Source organism: Eschscholzia californica, unplaced genomic scaffold (assembly GCF_041429995.1).
Source record: "Eschscholzia californica isolate CP2 unplaced genomic scaffold, dmEscCali1.0.p SCAF_1, whole genome shotgun sequence".
NCBI classification, from domain to species: Eukaryota; Viridiplantae; Streptophyta; class Magnoliopsida; order Ranunculales; family Papaveraceae; genus Eschscholzia; species Eschscholzia californica.
Window position 1 is genome coordinate 51558035 of NW_028238198.1, and position 9660 is coordinate 51567694.

A 9660-nucleotide genomic window follows, 5' to 3' on the forward strand; every position below is an offset into this window, starting at 1 on the left:
GGAAACTGTTTAATTTATTGGAAATTTTCTTGTGTACTAAACACTTTTGTACTGCGAATTTTCTGGTTTACCGGAAACTGTTTAATTTATTGGAAATTTTCTTGTGTACTAAACACTTTTGTACTGCGAATTTTCTGGTTTACCGGAAACTGTTTAATTTACTAAGAATTTCTTGTGTACTAGACACTTTTGTGCTGAGATGTTTCTGGTAAACCAGAAACTGTTTAATTTACTGGAGATATTCTTCTGTACTAGACACTTTTTGAATTTCTCTTTAGATTTTTCCTATTTTTTCTCTCTCTAAATTTTATTCCTTTTTCATATTTTCTCTCAAGAATTTTCTCTCTCCAATCTTACTACTTTCTTTTTCTCAAAAAGATAGAGATGGCAAGAATATAAGAGGTGAGAATATAATCAATCGATTTCGAAATATTTCTATAGAGAGAGAAAATTTACATATCTTGTTCCTCTGTTTTTCTAAAAATATTTACAGAATTTTTTTTAGAGAGAGATATTAGAAGTTAATAAAATTTTAGAAAGAGAGAGAGGAAGAAGATAATCAACTTCCTAAGATTAGTTTAGACAGAGAGGGGGAGAATTTTTAGAGAGAGAGGGAGGCTTAATTAATTTAGAGAGATATAGAATAATAATCAGCGGGATGCTTAATTTTCAAAAATCATTCAAAAATCTGGCGGGAGGCTTAATTACTTTAGATGAAATCTTTCACAAATTTGGGCGGGAGGCTTAATTTTCGCCTAAACTTTATCCAAAATTTTCAAAATTTGAATGAAATAGGGAAGAATCGTCGGTTTTGAGAAGGTTTTAGAGAGAGAAACAAAAAGAAACAGAGTATTTTGTGGGATTTAGAGATATTTATAAAGATTTTAAGAGATTTGGGGGTTTAATTCCAGCCTAGATATTAAATGCTCCCTCTCCATCACGCTGACAACACGTCAGAAAACAACAGGAAATAAGAGCGTTTCCATTGGAGGGCCAAAACAGGTATAATTTTTTTGAAAAACAGAAAACTCTTAGCTGTCCATGACATTTGGACCTAAAACGCATTTCGGTCCGAGTTTGGGCTGAACGCGTATTGATGGGGCAAAATTTGGACCATTCTCTCATTTTTTTCTTATAAAAATGTCATAAACATAGAATAGAAAGTTTGACAAAAATTGGAGGTTCAATCTAACTTCCGAATATAACCGAAGAAAAATCGAATTGTCAGACACGTATAGAAACCAAATTGGCTAATTAGCCACAAATTTGAGTCTAAACGGAATTACCCAAAACATATTCCCCACTTGAATTTTACCAACAAGATTAAACGAATCCAATATAATTAGGTAGTACAATTTTATTTTTCAAAAATAGTATCATGAGTAGTACTAAGACCTTCCTTCGTAAATTTAATAAACCCATTATCTAGAGTGGAAACGATATGGAAGCTAGTATTTCTTGGTGCACTTATCAGAACAGGAATCCTGACAACTATGTAATTCTTTTTCACCTGCAAAAATAGATAAATTTATTTTGTCTGATTAATCAAGAAAACAAAAAAAAAAAAAAAAAAAAAGAATGTAAAGACATTGATCACACAAAAGTAGTAGAACAATCCTAATTATTTGTATGTGCCTCAAGAACAATGTTTTCTATTTCTAGGATAATAAAATTAACTCAGTCATTTTTACACTTTCTGGGATATGTCTATGGCAAAATTGAGAGTACCTACAAAAATTCTCCATACAATATTCATAAGAAAAAAAAAAGGATGATAGAAGAAAGATATATAAATAACATACTAGAATCTTGTGGAGTGTTAATATTGGAGCATATGGAAGAAGGGCAATGGGTCCAACAAGAATGACTAGTAAATACATACTCGTCTCCCTTATCATATATGTCGTCTAAAGATATAAAAAATCTATAGCACCTATTTGCAAAAAAGTCGGAACATGTATTTGGTCCCGGCCGGTGCAATAAACATTTAAACATACATTTTGTATAACACCATAAAGCTGCTTTAGCTTCATCTATCAATACTCCAAACACCATAAAGATTTTCTAAAGTTTACATAAAAAGGGTTTAATGAAACTTACCTATATTTTTTATATATATCTCTAACTTAAAAGGTAAAGATTTTCTAAACTTATTTAAGGAAATAAATCCTTAACAGAAATATAAATATTTCTTTTCTTATTCAACAACTTACCTAAATTTATTTTTAGATAAGATTTTTTAAAGCTTATCAATTTTTTTTTCTCCACCTTAAGTTAGTATATTTTCTAAATAGGATAAAAATCATTAGGAGGAATATAAATATTTAAAAAAAGGAAGGAAAAAAAAAAAAAAAAAAAAAAAAAAAAAACAAGTTGCCGGACTCAATCCAGGCTTTTCCAAGCGTGGCCGGGCCTAGCCCGTCGGGCCTAAAATTGAGGCCCAATCCGGGTCCGGGACAGAACCCGGGTTGACCTGACCCGTTTCCATACGGGTCAGAGTTTCATCCTCTTTCTCTCGTATGATCGATCGTCTAGAAACAAGAAATCCGTGCCTCCCCATCGTCGGAGTTAGAGAGAGATAGGGGGAGAGAGAGAAGATAGAGAGAAAGAAGTTGCCGACGTCGTCGGCTAACTCGGCTAGCGACTTAAAAAGTGTCTGGTTCATGTTTTTGGGGTTCCCACTTTTTTCCGGAACCTATTCTTGTTTCCCCAACACACTGACCTTTCTTTTTTACTTTATTTTTCTCCGTTTTTTTTTCGGGTTAATTCCGTTTTGGCCCCCGATTTGTGACCAACTGGCCGTTTTGGCCCCCGATTGTGTCCGGCAATTCGTTTTGGTCCCAAAAATTCCTAAATGGTCCCAAATTTTTTTAAACCTCCCAATTCTACCCCCATGGCATTTCTGTAATTATTTTTTTTCTTTTTCTTTGTCCACACAATTACCACATCACTCTGTCCACCTCACCCTTCTTCTCCGGCGAAAGGTTGCCGGCCGGAATAAAAAATTCCGGCCGGCCACCTTTACTAAAAAAAAAATAATAATAATTTCTTCCTTTCTCTCTCCTCTTCTTCTTCCTTTCTCTCTCTTTTTCTTCCTTTCTCTCTCTTCTTCCTTTTCCCTCAATCTCTCTCTCTCTAAGCTCCCCTTAGAGAAGAAGGGTGAGGTGGAGAGGAGGTGGTGTGATGGAGGAGAGATAAGGTGAAGTGGATGATAAAGAAAGGGGTGATGTGGCTTTTTTTTTTGTTTTTACCCTTTTTCAGAAATAATTCTATTTTGGCCCCCGAGGATAATTTCGTCAAAAATTTGGTCCTTGGGACCAAAACGAACTGCCGCACACTTATGTGGGCTAAAACGGCCAGTTGGTCACAAATCGGGGGCCAAAACGGAATTAACCCTTTTTTTTTGGATTTTTTTTTGTTGAAATATGGATATTCATTTCCAGATATATTAATAAGGTTAATTCCGTTTTCCCCTAGGCTCCTATAACGGATTTTAATATTCTTTTCTGATGGATTCGTCATCCACTATCCCAAATTTGGTGTACCTGATTCTTCTGTCGTAATTAATCCAATTTCTCTCTGAAAAAAACCTATAAACTCCACTACTAAGGCAGATAATGAAATATTTCTCATTCAACTAGTTAAACTTTTAAGTTTTATGGATACAGAATGTTTGAGTGGAGGTGTGTACATTATATATGGATTGCTAAAGTTTATATTTAAGAAAATAACCAAAAAGTCCCATAGAGGTATACTCCTGGCATACCCGATTCTGACATGGTAGTGTATCGCGTACTAGCACTCATGCCACGTACAGGATCAACCCCTGTACCAGGTAACATTGCCCAAAACCATGATATTGATTTTACCATAGCAATCGAGAAGACCTAACCAGCTTCAGCAGTTTTCAATCCCGAAACAGTGAAAAAAAACCTGACTGATTCAAGTACACTAATGATAGTTCCTTCATATCATGGTTGATAGCCGCATAATGATGCGCATACATTTCACATGCCATATAGATGCTACCAAGAGTAAGTAGCTGAACGCCTCAAAGTTGAAAGCAACTGCAGTGACAGTGAATCTGTCTTCCTGTACCAAATGGTACAGAAATACCTAGCAGTGTACACTTCTCACTCATCCTGGTATATTCGGAATAACCTATGAACTTGCGAAAGGGAAACAAGGTAACAGAACATAACTTCTCAAAAGACGGGGCAATTGGGGAGAGCAATTCAAGTCGCTAACTAAGAAGTTCATGTATATATGATAATGCCATTAAGCAATCCATATCTAATATATTTACAATTGTAAGAAGTCAACATGCCAAAAATTTTGCATCTCTAGTGTATGCACAGTTGAGCAGGATATGAATTAGTTTTAACATTACCAAACTACTGGCTCATCAGATGAAGCAACCCTCGCCAGATTCAGTTTTATGCTTAGTTTTATGCTTCATTGAGATTATCATCAAACACCATGGTACATTACCCCAGGACATAGCTCCTCCAAAGAATCAACAGTTCTGAAGCCACTCAATTCTTTAAGATAATTCCAACCATAGCGACCAAGGAGCTCGTTGAACGCATCTTCATTGTAAAGTGTCTTTTCCTCTGTACGAACAGGTATCCTACCAGACTCGTCATAGTAACAAATCTTTATCGTAATTCCTGAAAGAAAAAAGGAAGGAAATAACTCTTTGACTCACAAAGGGTGACTTCTTGAGGTGGCACTTTGTCCTACTTCGTTAATGTCGTTGATATAGTGAGAGAAGTAGCACTTTCCTAGAAACCAGGTTTAAGTACCGAAGGCGATAAAGTATGTTCACGTCGTACATCAAATTTAAGAAGAGTAGTGTTGCAAAGTTACCCTCATCAAGGTGAAGAGTGTAAGTTCCCAATGGCATGTTCCGGTCGAAGCTCCGAACAACTTCATCTTCATCCTCCAACCAAAATGCTCGTTTTGTTCTTAATCCAAAAACAGACTTGATTGCTTCCTTAATTGCTGCTGCATCTCCATCGATACCGATCCTTCGGGTGAGGTCTCCCCACTTGACTGTGATAACCCTCCCACCGTACGAGGTATTGCTATCACCTACAAAAAGTTGACCAATAAACACGAACAAATTATTTGTCTGAAAACTTATAGTACTGATTGGAAATCTTGAAGCGCCATAAAATGTTGATTACTAGATTAAAATCCACTTGGAAGGGAATTGACTCCACTGGCCATTTAATACTAGATTGAGCTAGTCATATTAATGATACAGCTTTGTTGCTCTGGCAGTACTCACAAAATTGCTGTTGTCTTAGAGAAGTTATCTAGGTTGATAACCACTGTACCGGGTAAAGATAAAAGTTTTCTTTGCTGTTCTTTTACTTGGTAGGTCTTAAAATTACCAAACTTAGCTGAGCCATGATGCTACAAGCTTTAGTTTCAACGTCGTGTTTGCGTTTATGTTTTTATTCTTAACATGTCTGCTTGTCAAGGAAATACCTACTCTCTAATGGAAGACGGGAACTAAAGATAGGCTGACGAATGAATATACAATTGAAGTTACTGGCGACTGGCTAGGCTCCTCGGCCCTCTTATGTCTCAACAAAGGGTTTTAACTTCTAAGTTTTTAAGAAAGGATTGATTTTGAACCGTTATCTAATTAGACTCTACGAGGGAATAAACCTTTAAAACGACATCATCACATAAGGTTTGACCTATCACTTCTTCAAAACTAAAACCAATAATTATAAATAGTTTGTTCATGCAATCTATTTAAAACTAATTACCATTTCCAGGCGTGTCTCTCCAGTTCCATGGGGGAACTCCGTTTCCTGCAACATCGGCATCATTTGTGATGGCAAGTGGGTGGCTTTCATGATCCGAACTCCTTTCAAGATTGAAAGTTCTGTCACCTGATGTTCATCCAGCAAACCAAATTTTCATTAATATTTCTCTTTCTTGAAGAAGGATTCTCAGACTCAAGAGGAGCAAGAAATATTGAAACTAAAATAACCGTTATATTGAAATGAAAGTTCATGAACTTCGCTCAACATTTTAAGCATTTAACACTTGATAAAGGATTATGATCCCAGAAAGTCTGTTTTTCTAGAAACAAGTCCAAGAGTTCCTAAAAAACGCCTTCGGATTTGAATCCATGGAAAGATGAAAATTCAAATAAAGTTTGGTCCCCATAAATCCTTTTCTTATTATAACCCTTCATTCAAACAAGCATGAAATAGAATTAACTATTGAAGTGTCATCTTGAAACTTTTGTTCTCGTATTACTGAGAAGCAATAACTACAATTCTAAATTTGATATAAAATATTATATTGATAATGACTGAAAATTTTCTTATTTGCCTATTGGTAATATCATTATTTATCTATACTTCCTACCGAAATTTCTCTGTTAAAGTATTAAGTACGTCGATCCTCTCTATGTTTACATTAAGAACTTCTCCTTCGTAAGATTAACGTGAAGAAGAACTGGTGGAGAAAGACAGATCCCTGACCTCACACCAAAATCCTTTCCCTCTTTATGCAAGTATACTTGATATAGATAAGCTTTCTGACCTACTCTCGGTGGATTGATTTGCGTTACATCGTTACCTTTATTTTATCGCATTTACTTTCTTTCTCTTTTTCTTTTGATATTATTAATTTTGATCGTGAACTACAAGCGGAGAAAGTACAAGGTTATATATTAGTTTCTTACCATTTTGGTGCATACATATATAGAATTCAAATTTGGTAAAGTACCTTCCACAGAGTCAAATGGAATACTTGCATCGCTGAGACCTAAGCAAGCAAGAAAATGAAAGCGGCTGTTAGAATTAATTTTAAAACTCTTGACAGTTCACCTTTCGCAGGTTCAAGAACGGTCGTTAATAAACCATATGACACTAAAATAAAACAACTAGTCTCCTAATGTTTTAATTTATGACTACCAATACTAATATTAGTGTATTCAACAAAAGGAACTGCAGACTTGGGTATATAGAAAGCACCGAGAGTTGGACTTTTCCGTCCTTTTTGTACTTATGGTTTTGGGGGTATAGGAAAAGTTGAAGCTGTGAAAGCAATCTTGATCAGGCAGAAACAATTGATTGTAACCTATGTAGTTGATATTGGAATATATATCGATATATTGTACATAATGTTATGAGCAATCAATCTATTTGATTATTGAAAAGCAGTAAGAATGAATAAGATATTGATATTTTGAGAATCTCAGAAATTAAACAAGATAGGTTTTTAATAAGAAAAGAACACGGAATCATAAATCATAAATGTAATAGCAAGTTGAGAATGAAAATGAGAGATCCTACTCAGCCAAATAAGTATAGTAAATCCAGCAACGTCTCAGCAATAGATGATGAATAGATACTTAAATCAGTAGGGTAAATCAGTAGGGTAAACGACATACTGAGGTACTGACATAATAAAAATAATCGAAATTGCTAATACTGCAATCAATTCGACATTTCAAGTTACAGAAACCTTAAGAACGGGAAGTTTATACCTTTTTCGTTGAATTGAAAGAAAGTATCATCTTTTGAATGAACAGAAGTCTTAGGAGACACATTTTTGTTCCTCCCCTTGATTAATTCATCAAGTTCTTTATAGTATGTCAACTTGGGTGAAATAGCTTGATCTTGATACTTTGTTTTCTTAAATTCCTTCAACAAGTTCCTCCATTTATCAGTACACATTGTAGGAGATCTATCAAATCCTTTATCTCTCATCTTAGATGAAATTTCTTCCCAAAGATGTTTATTTGATTTTGAAGTATTGAATAACCCATCCATTTCTCGCCGAAAATTGATAAGACTTAGGGTTTCTTCTTGAACCCAAGTTTCTGCTCTCTTCTTTGGTGCTTTCATTTCTTGATCTTCCCCACTACTATCAGCTAAAATAAATCGTTGATGTTGTTCTTGATGAGATTCTAATCCACTACTGTCGGCAACTTCAATCATACTGTCGGTAATAATCAATCTGACAACACCTCAAGAATCAGGTGCTGAAAACATAATTAGGGCAAAAAAAAGAAGACATGGGTTTTGATAAAGAAACGATGCGGAAGAAAACCCATTTCTTGGAATTTTGGTTAAAGGTTTAATAAAGCAAACAGATATCAAAGAAAAGAAACAGATCAAGTTTCAAACTACGAATGTTTTAGGGTTTAGCTCAAATGTTTTTCTCTAATGATGAATACCCAGAATCTTGATTTGTAGTGTTAATGGCTGAAAATCTGAAGTCAGTAAAGAATGTACTAAAGTGAACTAGTTCAAGTGAGAGAAAGGGTAAAAAGATTAACTTACAGTGCGAGTTTTCTTGCTATAGATGAAAAATCCCAAATAATCTGCGATTCAGGCCGACGGGAAGAGAGAGAGAGAGAGAGAGGGTCTCTCTTCTTATTTGTTTTTCTTTTCCTCCGTTTTCTCGGCTTCGTTTATCTTCTTTCTCACTTCAACGTGAATCTAGAAGAAGCGAATGACGAAGTATGGATGAAGCGAATGACGAAGTATGGAGTGGGTTTGAGATCTCTTATTTCCACGAAAATAAAAGAATTTCCATTGAATTAGGTATTTTCCCTGTTTGATACGACGTTTAATTTCATGGCTTTAATTTCGTAGGGAATCTATTTTCATTGAATTAGGTATTTTCAGATACTTGAAACCTAATATTTATCTCCATATATGTTCTAAACGATATTTTACCCATAAAATTAGCAAAATAAATGTTTTACTTATTCATTGGACAAATGACATTATTGCCCTTCTTACCAAATGACATGTTTAGAAAGTTGTTAAAATGACATTTTAATTTTATATAGCAAAAATTACATTTTCACCCTTTTATAATATCAAATTGACACCTTACCCTTCTGTTGTCAAAATTACATTTTTTTTAGCTAAAATGACGTATTTGACCCTTATGTTGTCAAAGTGACATTTTTACCTTTAAGTGGTCTCAATGACATTCTTACCTTTATCTTGTAAAAATGGCATTCTACACTTCTACATTGAAATGACACGAGGTTAAATAACTTTACAACATAGGGGTAAAAATATATTTTTGAAAACATAAGGGTAAAAATGTAATTTAGACAGCATAAGAACGAAAATGTAATTTTGGTAACATAAAAGAAAAAAATGTCATTTTGACTACATAAGGAGTAAATAAAAACTCGTAATTGAATATTATATTCGTAGAATTTAGTTGTCAGCCAAATAATAGAGTTCCTAATTCCACGGAATAATAAATGACTATGAAACGAACGAACTCTTATTTCCACAGAATAAATTCCTTGGAAGACTTTCCAAGGAATTCTTTTAGTTCCATGGAATTATTTTCCTGATATCAAACACAACTTTGGTGGAAAAAAGACGGGGCTAAGTGTGATGATGACTAAAAGTGTTTTTTCTAGGTCTTTTTTATCAAGATTTTCAATCAAATAATGAATTTTTCTTTATATTTTCCATTGGATTGAAGTGACTAAAGCCTCGAAAAAATGAAAAAGACACTATGTCGCTCAGATCAGTGGAGTGTTTTTTCGTAATTTAAGGAAATAATTCACAATTCTAACGGTAGAATGTGACCTTCCATCTCTTTTTAGGATTTATACGTTTTCACCATAGCATGCTGAGATGATGCGGTAGT

At 34.4% G+C, this 9660-nt stretch overlaps 1 protein-coding gene across 2 annotated transcripts; it reads right to left on the reverse strand.

The window, feature by feature from the left end:
• Positions 1-4244: 4244 nt before the first annotated feature.
• Positions 4245-8548, reverse strand: LOC147567494 (trihelix transcription factor GT-1-like). 2 transcript variants are annotated; one of them, XM_086654114.1, is made up of 6 exons: positions 8319-8548; positions 7520-7992; positions 6757-6795; positions 5784-5909; positions 4870-5094; positions 4245-4670 (listed from the first exon to the last, which is right to left on the reverse strand). In XM_086654114.1, the coding sequence occupies exons 2-6, from the start codon at positions 7971-7973 to the stop codon at positions 4471-4473; spliced, it is 1044 nt and encodes a 347-aa protein (XP_086510240.1). In that variant the 5' UTR covers positions 7974-7992; positions 8319-8548; the 3' UTR covers positions 4245-4470. The 2 variants fall into 2 exon arrangements, with proteins under 2 accessions (XP_086510240.1, XP_086510241.1); XM_086654115.1 differs by lacking the exon at positions 8319-8548 and having other exon boundaries at positions 7520-8120.
• Positions 8549-9660: the final 1112 nt, after the last annotated feature.